At 53.9% G+C, this 16,577-nt stretch overlaps 1 protein-coding gene across 2 annotated transcripts; it reads left to right on the top strand.

Annotated features, from left to right (window-relative positions):
• The first annotated feature begins 1,321 nt into the window (after positions 1–1,321).
• Positions 1,322–16,481, top strand: BAP1 (BRCA1 associated protein 1). 2 transcript variants are annotated; one of them, XM_064156599.1, is made up of 17 exons: positions 1,322–1,429; positions 6,214–6,243; positions 6,344–6,398; positions 7,476–7,608; positions 8,000–8,119; positions 8,577–8,638; positions 8,721–8,863; positions 9,732–9,810; positions 10,491–10,614; positions 10,935–11,052; positions 11,390–11,577; positions 11,854–11,987; positions 12,564–13,036; positions 13,146–13,252; positions 14,054–14,146; positions 14,645–14,717; positions 15,012–16,481. In XM_064156599.1, exons 1-17 carry the CDS (start codon positions 1,393–1,395, stop codon positions 15,143–15,145), a joined length of 2,103 nt encoding a protein of 700 aa, XP_064012669.1. In that variant the 5' UTR covers positions 1,322–1,392; the 3' UTR covers positions 15,146–16,481. The 2 variants fall into 2 exon arrangements, with proteins under 2 accessions (XP_064012669.1, XP_064012667.1); XM_064156597.1 differs by having other exon boundaries at positions 13,146–13,306.
• Positions 16,482–16,577: the final 96 nt, after the last annotated feature.

Here is a 16,577-nt window from a genome sequence, read left to right as displayed (position 1 = left end):
GCTGGGAGGGGACCAGAGCCAGTAGCACTAATTCACAGGCCAGACTGAAGCCAAGCACGTGGGTTTGGTTAACCACCGACCTCGGGGGCACAGAACAAAAAGCAACAAGTAGTGACAAGGAGGGACATGGACGAAAAGCCAGAAATAGAGACACACAAGTCTGATCTCTCAGGGCCTAGATTTAAGGGCTCTGAAGCACTTGCAAGGAACCACACCGCTGAAAATCCTGCACCTTGTTGCCTCTGAGCAACGTCTTGTGCACTGCAGAGCAAGGGCTGGGCTGGTCTTGGGGGCTTCTGCTGCAGAGAGAACTGAGCTGGGCTGCAGCAAGTGCTGGAGGTGACTCTAGTGTGCCAAACTCAGCAGGAACAAGACTAGGGGAAAAAAAACAGTCCCTAAAAGGGTCTACTCTTCCCAGTGACTCCCTGCGGTGGCAGAGCCTGGCCCTCCTGGGCAGGTGTACAAGAGTGTGGCTGGAGCAAAATGGCTTTTGCCAGGCGTGCAAGCAGGCTTCTTTGCGGCTCACGTCCCAGCCTCCTCTCTCAGGATTATCAGCCAAGAGAGGCAGCCTGAGTCCCTAGAGGTGGATGAACACATTCTCACCCAGGCTGGGAGGTGGAAGGAGACAATGTTGGTGGGCAAATACAGCCCTGATTGCCACTGGTCTCCTCTGCATGAGGGGAACAATCCCTGCCTGGCTCTTGTTGCTACTGGCCAAGCTCTGCCCCAGGGCTAGGAGTGGGGTGAGGGGAGCACAGTAAGGGGAGCACGGGAGGATGGGCTGTGCGTGGGAACAGCGCAGAACAAAGCTGTGGCAGGGGCACAGGCACAGATCCAGCCCCTATTTTTAGCCCACTTCCTAAGGAAGTGCAGTGCAAAGGCGCCTGCTCACTCTGGGAGCCTCCCAGCCCCGGAGGTGGCCCAACTGCATCTACTGGTAAGAGTCAGAGCTGGTATTGCTGTCCTCAGCCTCATCAGGAGCCCTCACACCTCACCATGGTGCACGCTAGCCCCTGGCGACAGGCCTCGTTCTAGCTCCGAGCCTGTGTCCCTCGCAAGAGTCCCAGTTCCATGCCCGCATCCTTCACACCCTCCAGCCCCAGGGGCCTCCCGACAGGCCCAGACCCATTTCTACCCCCGGGCCCTTCACAACAGTTCCGGGTCTCCCGTGACGGGCCCGCTCCGGAGCTCCTGCCCCGCTCCGCTCCCAAGGCACGGAGCCGCAGCCGCCGCCCGCCCCACGCTGCCCGCCCCGCCCCTGCAGGCCGGGGTGTCGCCACGCCGTGACGCCACGCGTGTCGCGCAGCGGTGACGCGCTGAGGCGGGCGACAGCGGCGCCAGCAGCTGGGGTGGCGGAGCCGGACATGGCGGCGCGGCCTGGCCCGCGGGAAGATGAATAAAGGCTGGCTGGAGCTGGAGAGCGACCCCGGTGAGCCGCGGGGAGGCGCCGGGGCGGGAGGCGGGACGAAGGCTCTAAGGGCCCGGCCGGGAGTGGCGGTTATAGTGTGCGGGCCTAGAGCAGGAGCGCAGGGGGGATAGGGGTTGTGGGAGTGCCTGGAGGGGGAACGGGGAGAGGAGGGCCTGTGGAGGAGAAGCTGCTGAGGGGGCGTTTGGGGGTGCGAGCGGAGGGCTGGGAGGTCAGGCGATGGTGTAGAGGTTTCTGGGGCAGAAGTAGGATGGGCCCTGAGAGGAGGGGGGTCTGCAGCGTTGCGGTGTGTAGGGTTAGAGAGGGTTTATGGGAGGGTAGGGCTCTGTGGGGTGAAGGCAGGGGTGGGCTGCAGGAGCGCTGCGAAGGTTCAGAGTGGGGCCTGGGCTCTGTAGCACTTACACACAGGGACTGAGGTCCCTCATACATCCCCCTGTGTGTGAGATCTGACAAACTCAAGGGTCTCTGCGGAAGACATCTGAAAAGCCATGAGTGTGCAGCATGAACCATTTTTGTTCACAAATACATTCCAAAATACTGTTGAAATACAGGGAGAGGTGTGTGTATGGGATGCCCCTGCTGCAGAAACAGCTCTGACCGCTGATTTCTCTAGAGCTTTGGAGGCGTTTGAGAACAACCTGTGTCACTTGGGAGCACACGAGGGTGGTATCTCTGCTCTCTGTGTGTTAGATCCCATCTTTGCTTTGCAGTACAGTAGGTGGAGCAAACTATCTCCCCCACGTAGCTCAGGAAAATTGCTGAAGAGCCTGGTATGGTGTCTGAGCAGGCAGGAGCAGGACAACCATGGGTGTTCCCTTCTCACTGCATCAGAGAAGGTGGTTTCTGTGGTGGAGTCCCAGACTTTGTTTTGTGGGTTAGGATTTGAGGGCCAAGGGCAGCATTAGCTGTGGTGTTGGCTGAGTGTTAACAGTCTCAAGAGTTCACAGTATCGCAGAATCAGGCAGGTTGGAAAAGACCTTCGAGGTCATCAAGTCCAGCCTATTAGCCAACATTAGTCAACTAAGTCATGGCACCAAGTGCCACATCCAGTCTCTTTTTAAACACTCTAGGGACGGGGCCTCTACCACCTCCCCGGGCAGCTCATTCCAATGGCTAATCAATCTTTCTGCAAAGAACTTTATCCTAACCTCCAGCCTAAACCTCCTCTGGTGCAGTTTGAGACTGTCCCCTCATTCTGCTGCTGGTTGCCTGAGAGAATAGACCAATCCCCACCTGGCCACAACCTCCTTTCAGGTAGTTGTAGAGAGCAGTAAGTTCTCCCCTGAGCCTCCTCTTCGCCAGGCTGAACAACTGTAGCTCCCTCTGCTTACAGGGCTTGTGCTCCATCCCCCTCATCAGCCTTGCTGCCCTTCTCTGGACACATTCAAGCATCTCAACATCTTAAATTGAGGGGCCCAGAACTGGACACAGTACTCAAGGTGTGGCCTAACCAGTACAGAGGCAGAATGATTTCCCTGGTCCTCTGGCCACACTAATCCTGCCACAGGCCAGGATGCCACTGGCTCTCTTGGCCACCTGGGCACACTGCTGGCTTATGTTCAGCTGTCCACCGGTACCCTCAGGTCCCTTTCTGCCTGGTTGCTCTCCAACCACTCTGTCCCCGGCTGTAGGGCTGTATGGGGCTGTTGTGGCCAAAGTGTAGAACACTGCACTTGGCCTTGTTAAATCTCATGCTGTTGGACTGTGCCCATCTATCCAGTGTGTCCATGTCCCTCTGCAGAGCCCTCCTACCCTCTAACAGATTGACACTTGCTCCCAACTTGGTGTCATCTGCAAACTTGCTAATGTTGGACTCAATTCCCTTATCCAGATTATCAATAAAGATATTAAACAGGATTTGGCCCAGCACTGTGGGAGTCCACTAGTGACTGGCTGCCAACTGGATGTGGCACTGTTCACCACCACTCTCTGGGCCCTGCCATCCAGCCGGTTCTTAACCCAGCACAGAGTACACCTGTCCAAGCCACAGACTGCCAGCTTGGCCAGGAGCTTGCTGTGGGAGACAGTGTCAAAGGCTTTGCTGAAGTTGAGGTAGACTGCGTCACAGTCTTCCCCACATCCACCAAATGGGACACCTGGTTGTAAAAGGAGGTCTGGTTGATCACACAGAACTTTCCCCACCTAAATCCATAGTGTGATTTGGGGTTGCCATCTGGGAGACTGGGAGTGTGATGATTTACTTTTGAGACTGTGGGTGAGAGATCAGAATCCCTGGCATTACACTCATCTTCCTGTGCTCAGCGAAGCAGTCTGTCTGCTGTTAGCCTCCCAGTCCTTCCAGGATTGGCTGCTCTTTATCTTCTTTTCACTTGTACTTGGAAATTGCAGAAACCATTCTTGTTCTCCCTCTTCTTCATCATAACGATGCTTGAAGGGAGAATATTGTTTGGATTCTCATGCCTGTGAGAGAAGGTTATTTGCTCAGAAGATAAACTGTCTGGGTATAGACAGGCTCTTGGCACACTGCAGCTGTGCCGCTGTGTGGAGGTTTGGGTGCAGAGGTGGGAGCTGAGGTCGTGGTTAGGAATGACTTGTGCGTTGGGCTTAGCCTTCAGCACATCAAATAAGCCACTCAGCTCTTGCCACGAGCCTTTGGACTGAAAGCTCTTGGTGCTTTAACATCAGGAAAGGTTGGTAGAGCCAGATGTGAGCTGAGTGGAGATGTGATTACTGAGTGGAGAGCCTTGGGAACCTCCAAGCTGCTGGTGTAGTGTTGCGTGTGCTTGTGGACACCAGAATTTCTTCCATTTGACCCAAGCTGGAATGGGGGTTTTGTGTGTTCAGGAGTGATCACAGCTATGACTTTTGTGGGCAGTGATATAATATGAACTATTAAAATGAATGTGGTTGGAAGGGACCCCTGGAACTCCTTGGCCCAAAGCACAGCTAACCTCAGAGGCAGTTCGGGTCGCTCCTGGCTGTGTCCGGTTGAAGATACCAAAAAAGGAGATTTCTGTACCTCAGGCCCAAGGCTGAGCACTGGTAATAAGGAATTACTTTCTGCAGGGTCAGAGTCAGACTTTCTCTTGCTGCAGCTTAATTCCCTCACTACTCATCCTTTCATGGGCTTGGAGAAGTTTAGCTTCATCCTCTCTGACTGTCCAGTCATGTTGATCAGATGGGAGGAAAACACATGATGGCGCATGATGACTTCCCATCTCCTTCTGTGCAGCTGGGCTGAAGCATGGTCCTGGAGGGCTGCTGCAGAGATGGAGTGCTCTAGGCTGGGACCACAGCTAGCTGTGGTGTCCAGCCTGGTGGTACCTGCAGGAGCAGCACTGCTTTCAGCAGTTACAGTTGTTTGTGTTTGCAAGGTCTTGCTCTGATGCAAATCCTTCCTGGCTGCAAGGCATAGCTTGTGACACAGTTCACATCTCTTGTCACACATGTTTGGCTGCAACTGTTGCAACTGGAGTGTGCATGAGTGAGGCTGTGACTTTTGCACAAGCTTTAATAGACCCTACTTGTAAACAGATGCAACTCCTGTTTCCATCATGGACACCATCTAGAGAGACTAAGAACCGTGGCTTTAGTGATCACCTGAAGACCCTTGTGGTATGCAAGGATCAACTGCCCTAAGGGGGTTGCTGCAAAGGTGGCATTGATCCTGTGGCACTGCCTGAAGTCACTGTAGATGTCACCTACATGACACAGCCATCCACAGCATCAGAGTATTTTGAGCAAAACCATCTCCATTGAGAAGGTTCCAGGGTTTGCTGTAAGGGTGCTGCACAACAAGGAGGCTGTCACTGCTTAAAGTGTGTTGGTTCCATGGTGTGTGTCTTCCCACTGACAACTTGGGAACAAAAGTGATGTTTTCTGCTAAACTAATGAAGAGGTTTTGCTCCCAGAACTTTTCTCCCTGTTTTAGTCATTTTGACTTTGGTTATGGAAGCTTTTCTGGCCCTTCCTTTCTTAACTGGATCACTTACATCAAGTTCCTTAAATCTGTTGCTTACAAGGATGTTTCTCAGGATTTAATCCCTATTGATATTCCCTGGGCTTCCTCCCAGGCTTTCAGCAGCCTTTGTGTGGGAGCAAGAGCAGTGGATTTATTATTCCAGTCTCAAGCTCACTAATTCTGTGTGCAGAGGACTGCCTAAAACTGGGCTGACTGCCTTTACTGCAGAGTACCATGGAGCCTGCTGCTCCCTTCTGATGTGTCTTTGCTTTTGCCTCTGTTTCTGTCTTGTAATGGGAATTTTGCAATCACTGAGACAGGCTGCTGAATTAGGTCCTCCAGGAGAGAGGGAGATGTAGATGAGCCTTTTGGCCCTTGGGTATCCTGGCAGCCCTCTTGCTGTGATCTGCCTTTCCCTTTGCTGTCTGCCTTCCACTAACAGGAATGGGGAGGATCTTTTAAAGTGTCTGTGATCTAGTCATCAAAAGCCTGCATGTTGTTTGGGGACTCTCTGCTGTTATTCATGATAGGGATTTACTTCTTGGCAGATCATCTTCAGTGGGTCAGGATGCTGAAAGTGGGTCTGGCTTTCCTGAGCTCTGGCAGGAGAGGCTTGATTCAGATCCTCTGGAGGAAAAGGATGATGAATGGAGCAGAGGGGTGAAAGGAACCAGAGTACCTCTGTAGTGAGACAAATCTCAACAGCTCTTCTGCTGAGGAGTCGTGATCCTGGTGTCACTATGCTGTGGCTTTCCTGTCTGCACCGTGGCTGGGGCCTGCATGGGAGCTTTTGGGGGTGGTGGCAGCAGGTTTCCTCTCTGCTCTCTTCAGCCACAAGTAACCTGTTGGTTTTGTTCCTTTCCAGGTCTCTTCACTCTCCTGGTTGAAGATTTTGGTGAGTGCAAGAAACCTTCCTGGGAAGTTGGTCCCATTCTTCCTATTATTCCCTGTCCTTTCTGGTGGGCTTTACACCAGCTTCTGCTCTTTGTTTGCAGGGGTCAAGGGAGTGCAAGTTGAAGAGATTTATGATCTGCAGAGCAAGTGCCAAGGGTAAGTACCAGGAGTGAAGCATGAGTTTGGCTAAAGAAGCATTGTGTCTGTGGGCTGGAGAACTCATCCAGGCAGTTGGAAGGTCTGGTGCGAGCTCATCAGTCACGGAGGTCACTGCTGCAACTGATGAAACAGGATTTCTTTGTCAGCTTTGGGGCAGTTAGGCGCCAAACTCTCATGCCTTGAGGTCTTATGGGGCAGGTGGTGAAAGTACTTCAAGGGAGTCGTCTCCCTTTCCCTATGGAGAGGTGCAGTGCCACACAGGTACTCCTAGTGTGGATGTTCTTCCTGTCTTAGTGCTTTGAAGTACCTTGGAGGCTGTTGCTTTCTTTAAAGCCTTTGTCTGAACTCCTCTTGCAATGAATTCAACATATATTGAAAAAGGAGTCCTGTGGTGGTCAGTCAGTGTCCAGAGGTGAATTTCATCTGCTATTTCTATCTTGAGCATCTTAAGACCTGTCCAGCCTCAAAGTTTTCAAGTTAGATTGTTGTCTGAGGCCAGAGCATCAGCACAGGAGAGTCTTCTGGGTAATATGGGGCTGAGAAAACTTGTAGTTGTTTAGTCTGGAGAAAAGAATGAGAGGAGATCTCATCAGTGTGTATAAATATATGAGAGGTGGGTGTCAAGTGGATGTGGCCTATCTTTTTTTGGTAGTAAGACAAGAAGCAAGAGGTACAAACTCAAACACAGAAGGTTTTACCTCAGTGTGAGGAGAACCTTTTTTATGGTGAGGGTGACAGAGCACTGGAACAGGCTGCCCAGAGAGGTTGTGGAGTCTTCTTCTCTGGAGACTTTCAAAACCTGCCTGGATGCATTCCTGTGCAGACTACTCTAGGTGATCCTGCTTTGGCAGGGAGGTTGGACTTGATGATCTCTGGAGGTCCCTTCTAACCTCTAGTGTTCTGTGATTCTGCAGCAGGCTGGTCATTTCCAGACAGCTGGGGCTGGTGATTCTGCTTTCCCTCTCTCTCTGTACTCTGCCTGTGGTTTGAAACAGAAGATTTCTGTCACTGGGCAGAGAGCAGCTCCACTGCTGTGGTCTCCAAAATGATGCAGCTGCTGACTTCTCTCTGCAGCCCTGTGTATGGGTTCATCTTCCTGTTCAAGTGGATTGAGGAGCGCAGGTCGCGCCGGAAGGTCTCTACGCTGGTGGATGAGACGTCGGTGATTGATGATGACATCGTTAATAACATGTTCTTTGCTCACCAGGTAGGCTGGAGGCAAGGGGAAAGGGTGCGTGTGGGTGTCTTGTGTGACACCTCAGGGAAGCAATGTGATACTGAGAGGCTGTGCTGCTCTAGCTGGCTTTGAGGGTAGCTCCTCTTTCCCTGGAAGTCTTTGTCTAGAGCTCCAGGTTGGAGGAAATCCAGTGAGGGTTGCTAGTCTGTCTGTGGCCTGCACTGTGCACAGATGCTCATGGGGCATACTGTGGCTTGCTAAACGAGAGAGTGACCTCCCTTCCTTCAAGAGCCAAGGTCAAGTTGCTGTTCTCACAAATGGTTCTTGCATCATTACTTTTCAAATTAATCTTGACTCTGAAGAGCTGTTGAAGGGTTGCCTTGTGTCTACTGATTAAGATGGTCCTTGTGTCACCCTCCAGCTGATCCCCAATTCCTGTGCAACCCATGCCCTACTGAGCGTCCTCCTGAACTGCAACAATGTTGACCTGGGGCCCACACTGAGCCGCATGAAGGATTTCACCAAAGGATTCAGCCCAGAGGTAGGGCTGGGGATGTGCAGGGCTGTGCATGGGTGGCACTTGTGCTCCCTTTTGGGAGGATGCTTTAACAAGCTAGCTCTTTTCCAGCCCTTTGTGGCTGCATACTGCATCAGTATTGCCTCTTCTTTGGCTTCCTGTCTCACCTTGCTAAGAGCCTTGGTGCCCTGATGCTGGGCACACCCTTGAACCCTGTCAGATTATTCCCTAGCCCAAGTGTGTTCTCTAAATTCCTCTCCCCTACCTTCAGACCTGTCTTGAAGTGGGTATTTAACTAATTTTTTCATCAGAAATGGTGTATTCTTTCCACCTTGGGTTTTACTTGTAAGTCTGCAGAGCAGAGGCCATGCCTGGAGGTTGCTCCCCCAGTCCCGTGTGTGGAGTGAGGAGCTGGTTGGTGGGTGAAGCATTTTGTGCCCTGTCGCTTCTCAGTTGTTCCTTCTTCTGCTCTTTGCTGCAGAGTAAAGGCTATGCCATCGGCAATGCCCCAGAGCTGGCCAAGGCCCACAACAGCCATGCCAGGTGAGTGAGTGGGGTCTCTTGCAGCTCGCTTTCACCAGAGGTGTCAGGCTGCTCACTGCCCTCTTGCCTCTCGCCCTCGCAGGCCAGAGCCGCGACACTTGCCGGAAAAGCAGAACGGTATCAGCGCTGTGCGAACCATGGAGGCTTTCCACTTTGTCAGTTATGTGCCCATCAAGGGACGCCTGTTTGAGCTTGATGGGCTGAAGGTCTATCCTATTGACCACGGTAAGAGCCTGCCTGTCCCTGCTCCTTGGCACAGTCAAACAGACACCCTGGTGTGCCCAAATGTGCGCATCATTTCTTGTTGTCAGGCAGCATTAGCTGATGTTTGTGGAGAGTTGCTCCAGTGGCCCACAGGTGGGTCCTCCGTTTGGGTAGCTTATTTTGGAGCCTGTGCACTGGGAAGTGTGTCTAGAAGGCAGTTATTTCTAAATGTACAGCATTGCTTTCTCCAGCCCTGCCATTTTTCTCCCATTGCTCAGGTTCACAAGGTCCTTCTGCAGCTCTGAAATAACTTGCTGTTACAAGCAGAATGTGTCTCCTCCTTACCCTCTCCTTGTGCCAAGTAATTGCTATGTGTTGAGGCCCAAGGTCCCAAAGCAGACCTCAACAGGTTGATTGGATTACTTCCTTCTTTTACCACTCAGATTGGCCACTCAGTTCTGTCTTTCAGACACTTATTCCCATGAGGACTTTGCTTCTGTTCTTTGGTAAGGTTCCTGTTTAGTGTGATTGGAATACCTAAGCATGGCACTAGATCCAGTGGCAGGTGGGTCCCAGCAGAAGCTGGGATTTCCCTGGACTTTGTGAGCCCAGAGACAGTGGATCTTTTGTGGTCTGTAGGGTTCCAAGCTCACCGTTCCGCCTTGCAGATAGCTCACATTTTCCATTCAGAAAGCAGAGGCAGGAGGTTCCATGTATAAGCTGACAGTGTGGTCCTTCTGGTGCCTGCGTTCTTTCTGGACTTGCTCCATGGTCTGCAAGGGAGCCATGAGATTGCCTGTCACAGGGACAGCAGGATCCACTCTGTGAGTCGTAAAGAGGAGCCTTGGCCTGCTCTGCTAATTCCAGCTCTGTCTCTGTTTCATCACAGGGCCGTGGGCTGATGACGAGGAATGGACAGACAAAGCCAGGAGAGTAATCATGGAACGCATCGGCCTGGCCACTGCAGGGTAACGTCCCAGGCCCCCAGGCAGTGCAGTTCCTGGTAGACTCTGAAGAGTTGTGGGGGTGGAGGATGATGCTTGGGGAGAGGTGCAGGTGTGCTGCCTCTTTGTCTTCTCTTGCCTGCAGTTTGCCTGCTTCCAAAGCATGCAGAAGCTGCACTTTGTGCAATACAGAAACTGCACTCTGTGCAATGTGGAGTCCTTGCAAATGACTGCACAGGACTAGAAGGTCCAAATAAAGTCCTGTTTAGCTTGAGTCCATAGGAGCAGGAATCGTGGTTCTACTCTTGAGCCGCTTGGATGTGAGTGTGACCAAGCACTGGCACAGGTTGCCCAGATGATATCATCCTGGGCATCTAGTCAGGGTGACCCTGCTGGAGCAAAGGGTTGGAGCAGATGACCTCCACAGGTCCCTTCCCACCTCAACCAACATGTGACTCTTGGAAGGGTGTTTTGTGTTGTGACTGAAGTAACCTTGGTGTGCTTCTTCAGCCACTGTAAGACTGGCTTAGTTTGAGAGGAAAAGCCTCCTGTGTGCTGGTGTTAAACACTATGGCAGGGGAGGCACTGCTTGGAAAGGGCATGCAGGAGGTGTGCATGGTGTGGCTGGCAGCCTGTGGACCCCCCTTTGCTGGCAGATGGGCTTCCCACCACCAGCTGATGGCTGATGGCTGCTGTCCCTGCAGGGAGCCATACCATGACATCCGCTTCAACCTGATGGCAGTGGTGCCTGATCGGAGGATGAAGTACGAGTCCAAACTGCACATCCTGAAGATGAACCGCCAGACTGTGCTGGAGGCCCTGCAGCAGGTAGGACAGCTTAGGCCCTGAGGGACTGCAAGCCTGGGGTGGGAATGGGCCCTCTTTTCAGGGTATCGCCCTGTGCTGTGCTGGTCTTTGATCTGGGGGCTTTCCTTGGCCTTGGAAAGTGCCCTCTAGGAAGAGGATATAGCCTCACTGCTTGGCCTTCAGCTACTCACCTGGGAGGTTATGCATGATAGTGTCAGCTGGTTGTGCAGATGAATGCTTGGTGACTGGATCACTCTTGTAAGATAAGACTCGAATGGGAGGGATGAGGTTTAGGTGAGCCCTGTCCAGCACTCATTTTCCATCTGTCATTTGCCTTCAAGCTTATCCGAGTAACTCAGCCTGAGCTGATCCAGACCCAGAAGTCTCAGGACTCTCAGCCTCCTGAAGAGTCAAAGCCAGCCAGCAGCAAGACTGTGCCTCAAGAAAGTACCCATCCAGGTATAGCCTCCTAGCAGTGACGTTGCCAGCTGTGGAGCAAGCAGAGACTGGTGGCAATGGCTGGCCTGGACCTTGAGGAAGTTTTTATCCAAGCTCAGTTCTTTGTGCACTGTGCTGGAGTGTGGTAGATGCTTTGTGCCTGGGAGGAGTGTTGGAGGGGCATGGAAATAGAAAATAGGAGGGCTTAAGCTTGCGGACATCAGTGATGGCTGGAAGTGGAATAGAAAGTGGGTTTGGTGGTCTGGGGGAGTAAGAGGGTGGATTAGTGGTGGCAGAGGACATTGAGTAAAAAGTGGTGGTTCGGGTCATGAAAGGCTATGCTGTTTTTGTATGACAGAGGGCAGTGATGAGCCTGCCAGCCAGAGCCACTCTGTGGCTACGCAGAGCCCTCCCAACAAATCCAAACCGGTGGCAAAGACATCAGCAAGCACTATTAACGGAGCACCTCCAGCCAACCCCAACCCCATTGTGCAGAGGTTGCCAGCCTTCCTGGATAATCACAACTATGCCAAGTCTCCCATGCAGGTAGGCTGGAACTCCAGGCCAGCAGCTTGCCTGGCTTGAGCCAGGTCCTTCACCACCTTGGACTGTGGCTGTCAGTCCGTCCCCTGCCTTGCAGCCTGTCCACCTTGGTGCTAACCTGACAAAAGAGGTTACCGTGCATCAGCTGAGCAAGCAGGGAGCAATCCTCCATCTCTTCTCAGAAGGGGCAGGCCCCAGTGCTTGGCTGGATTGAGGCTGTCTCCACTGGGCTCTTCCTTACCCTGTTGCTGGCAGGCCATCAGCAAGGATGTTTTGCAGGAGGAGGAAGACCTTGCGGCAGGAGTGGGTCGCAGCCGGGTCCCGGTCCGTCAGCACCAGCAGTACTCAGATGATGAGGATGACTACGATGATGATGAGGAGGAAGAAGTTCGTAACACCAACTCAGCCATCAGGTGAGGGCTCGGGCTGAGGTCAGGGAGCTGCTATTTACAGCACAGCCGGTGGTGACTCCCAGTTCTTTCCCAAGTGCTGGTAGATAGAGCTTGCACACCTGTGTGTGCAGCTAGGGCTGCTCTCCTCTTTGCCTGCTATTTCACTGTCCACTTGCTGGATTTTGTGAGGCCTTTCTGTGGCTTTTCACAATCAACCCTGAGATGTGACTGTACCTGTGCACTGGCAGCAGGCTTTGGGAGACCTTTGTTCCCTAGTGCTGCCTGTTGAGTCAGCTCCTTGTGACAGTGTGGGATGGCTGTGAAGGTCAGGAAGGTGGGGTCACAGCAAGGGGCTTTTGGGGCTTCTGGAAGAAGAGCAGGGGCCTGCAGCACCCTGTGCCCCTCAGGTGTGCAGGCATACCTGCAGCTGAGCACTTCAGTGGTGTTGGGGTGCTGCCAAAGAAGCTAGTGCCAGTGGGGATGACTTAGAAATGCTTCATCCCATCAGACAGCCTGGCGTGCAGAGCTGACAGTTCCTGCACTGGGCTCCCCCTCTGACCACCAGCCACTTACCTTCCCTGCTGTCTTCCTGGGCAGGTACAAGAGGAAAGGGCAGGTAAAGCAGGAGCACGTGGCAGGGCCTGCGGAAGGCCAGCTCTCTGTCCTCCAGCCCAACACCATCAACGTCCTGGCTGAGAAGCTGAAGGAGTCTCAAAAGGACCTTTCCATGCCCCTGTCCATCAAGACGAGTGGCGGGGGTGCTGCTGTGGCAGTTGTCACCCACTCCCAGCCCTCGCCCACCCCCAGCAATGAGAGCACCGACACCGCCTCCGAGATCGGCAGCGCCTTCAACTCACCGCTGCGCTCTCCCATCCGCTCGGCTAACCCCACCCGCCCCTCCAGCCCCGTCACCTCCCACATCTCCAAGGTGCTCTTCGGGGAGGAGGACGGGCTGCTGCGCGTTGACTGCATGCGCTACAACCGCGCCGTCAGGGACCTGGGGCCTGTCATCAGCACCGGCCTGCTGCACTTGACGGAGGATGGTGTGTTCTGCCCGCTGGCTGTTGCAGGTAGGTGCCTGCCAGCTTTTGGTGGGAACAGTGCAATGGGAGCGCCTGACTTTGGGAGTGGATACCAGTCCTTGTGATGGCTCCTAATGCCTCTGTCCCCTCTGCACAGACGGGGGGAAAAGCTCCCCGGCTTCCATCAAAACCAGTGACGAGGCCCCGGTAGCAGTCAAACTGGACGAGAAGGAGGGCAGTGAGGCCAGTGACAGCAAAGAGAAGGTGGGACTTGGCAGGACCAGTGATCACCCTGGGGGGGAAAAGTATTCTCCCAAGGTGAGTTTTGTGCTGCAACAGCCCTGGGAAGGTGGAGTGCCCTGCGCTCACCCGGAGACAGCAGCGCTGGCAGTGACTGAACCGCATGTGCACGCTGTCCCACTCGCGTGGCACCGCAGCCTGGCCTGCAGGCACAGGGCACCGCAGGTTCTGTGCCTCCTGCCATCGCGGGGATGCTTGCCTTGGCGGAGCCCAGGGCTGCTGGCTCCCATGGTTGAAGTGCTCTGTGTGCTGTACTTTCTTTTGGGCCAGAGGCTGGTGGGACCTCGTGCCCCCAGATCCTGGCCTGCTGATAAAGGTTCTGCCCCTCTGTGCTCTCCAGACAGGGCCAGGACTAGGCTCAGGCAGGACAAGCACATCAAGGGCACTCTGAAGGGAAGCTTGCTAAACACTTTTGCCCAAGAGGGAAGTCTTCACATTTTGTTATTGAGAATAACCAGGCACTAGGATGTCTCTCAGGCATGCATGCAACACTTCCCTGTGCCCCAGAGAATCTGTGCTTGGGCCAGGCTGGGGTAGAACTCCCCTGCCCTGGGGCTGGCCCTGTCAGTGGCTGGTTGCTCAACCTCTGACTTAGAAATGCTCTGCAATCAACTTTTTTCTTTTTTCTTTTCCCCTGGCAAGTGTTTTTTGCTTTCGATCCTCATTTTTGTGATGCAGAGAAAAACACCCACCAGCTAACCCTGCTGGCTCCTGGTCTGCACTGGGAATCCATTTGCTCATGTTTGGTCTACTTGATCCTGGCAGGAGCTGCTGGCACTGCTCAAGTGTGTGGAGGCAGAGATTGCGAACTATGAGGCCTGCCTGAAGGAAGAGGTGGAAAAGAGGAAGAAGTTCAAGGTGATTGTCAGTGCTTGGTTGCATGGTCAGATTATGTCCCTTAAGGTTTCTGTCTAGATGTCTTTATGTAAAGTGGATGGAGAATGGTGATGGGGACTACCTGGGGTCTTTTCATCTTACCAAACAGCCCCATGGGGAGCTCCTACCAGGGTAGCGCAGAGTTCCTGGGCAGGGCTGGAGGAGGATGCTGGAGCACTGCAGTTGCATCAGCAATTGTGTCAGTAGTTGAGGAAGGAACGGGAGAGTCTCTGTTCCAAGGCCTGGCAGGGTTCCTCACCTGTTCCCAGCTGCCCTTTGTGGGAAATATTGGCATCTGAGCTGGGGCAAAGACAGTCTTCATTGTACACTGGCCTGAGCTGGGCTGGGAGACAGGTCTCTTCCTACTTGGTTCTCTTTAGACTCTGTGTTGGGCCAGGCTCCCTGCTTCTTTGCCCTCTGTTAGCCTTTGGCTCTCCTTTCTTCCTGCCACCCATTTGTGGATTTTTTGTCTCTTTGTAGATCGATGATCAGAGGAGAACTCACAACTATGATGAGTTCATCTGTACCTTCATCTCCATGCTGGCCCAGGAAGGTGAGCATTGTTATGCAGCCTAGGGGATGGAGCCTGAGGTTCATATTTGGCTGAGGGAGCTGCACTTAGCGTGGCAGAATAGAGCGTGGGAAGCTCACCCTGCCCATGCTCCCTATTCCTGCCAGGCCTGGGGCACTTGGGAGCACTCGCTCTGAGAAGCCACACATCTCCGGTCTGTCTCCTCGTTTTGTAGTCTGAGGAGGAGCCCACTGATGAGTTTTGGATGAGACAGGGAGGGCTGTGTGCCTGCACAGGCAATACCAGCACTCCATCCATCTGCCTCTCACCCTGCAGGCATGCTGGCAAGCCTGGTGGAGCAGAACATCTCGGTCCGCAGGCGCCAGGGGGTCAGCATTGGCCGCCTGCACAAGCAGAGGAAGCCGGACCGCCGGAAACGCTCCCGCCCCTATAAAGCCAAGCGACAGTAGCCTGCGAGTCAAGACACTGAGACGCAGCAGCTGGGCTTGGTGGCTTTGGGCAGTGGCACTTGGATTTGTGTTACCCTTTGCCCAAGGAAGAGGGACCACAGCAACAAAGCCCTTGGCCGAGGTGGACAAAGACATTGGGCTTTCCTCTGAGCCCAAGCTGTTAAAGGCAGGAACTTGTCCTGAGGAGTCCCTGCAGCTTCAGCAGGAGGCAAACAAGAGTGCTCAGCTGCTGCACTGTGCCACGGCAGCACCCAGAGGCCTTGAGCCTGTGTCCTGGCGTGTGGCTGAGGACTATAGCAGGAGGGAACAGCTGGCCTGGCTGGTGGCAGGTCTGGCACTGTGGGACTGCCAGCCATGCCAATGCGAGGTTGTGCCAGCCACAGCTGGCTGTGGCTTGTGTCCTACTGCAGCCAGGCCTTCGGCGCTACGCTTCCCCAGGACCTTCCTGTCTATGTTTTCTATCCCTCTCCCACCCCCAACCTATTTTGGGTTCTGGCCCACGACTGAGATGGCTCCTGGAAAGAGCCTGTTCTGTGCCCACCCCCTTGCAGTGCCCAGTTCCCAGAGCTGGCCAGGTGTGTCCTGCCTTGCCCTGCTCTGGAGGTGGTAGCACCTGGTGCCAGCACAGCCAGGCTCCCTGCTGGGCTGTGGCAAGGCGAGGATGGGTAAACTTATCCCTGGAGCTCTGGGCCTTGCATCCTTCCATGGTGGTGCTAGGGGGTGGTGAGTGGTTCTGCTGCCACAGCTGCTCTCCTAGGGACCAGCTCTGTGGCCCTGGCAGTGCCTGTGGGTCACATGGTGCTGCTCCAAGCCCAGTCTCCAGAGAAACCTTGTGAATTACGAGCAGACCAAGTTCATAGGGTGGCCTTGGTGCTGCTGGGCACAGCACCGGGCTGGATGTGGAGTCATAGTGCCCTTGGTGAAGCCTTTCAACATGGGGAGAGGCAACAAGAGTTGCTCTAATATCAAGGTGAGATGGTGTTGGCCAGAGCAGTGGAGAGAGCCCAAAGCTGCTCCTACTGCCTCAGTGGCTACTTACCCAGAGTTTGCTGGTGTGGGCAGTGGCAGACTTCCCTGCTGCAGCACGTGGGCTGGGCCTGCCTCTTGCCTGCCAGCACTCCTGTGTGTGGTCTTCTCCTGCCTGTCCCCAGCAGCCTGGAAGAAATCTCAGAAGCCAGAGGTCAGCATCTCTCAATCTCCAGCAGCTTTCTGAGGCATTGCTGGGCCACAGGAGAGGACTGAATTTTGCAGATGTGCAACCTTGTACAGATCTCGACTATGGAATGAAACTGATGTTTTGGTATTTGTTGAAGGAAAGAAAATCCTTCTGTCCCTTGCCGTGTCTTGGTATCAAGTGCTGTACATAATGGATTGGGCTGGAGAAATAAAACTGTGCTGTAACAGCCAGCCCAGGGAGGGGCGTCTGCAGGAA

The sequence above is a fragment of the Pogoniulus pusillus genome, chromosome 16 (genome assembly GCF_015220805.1).
Source record: "Pogoniulus pusillus isolate bPogPus1 chromosome 16, bPogPus1.pri, whole genome shotgun sequence".
NCBI classification, from domain to species: Eukaryota; Metazoa; Chordata; class Aves; order Piciformes; family Lybiidae; genus Pogoniulus; species Pogoniulus pusillus.
Note: the sequence above shows the minus strand (reverse complement) of the source record. Positions and strands in the feature narration are given on the sequence as shown.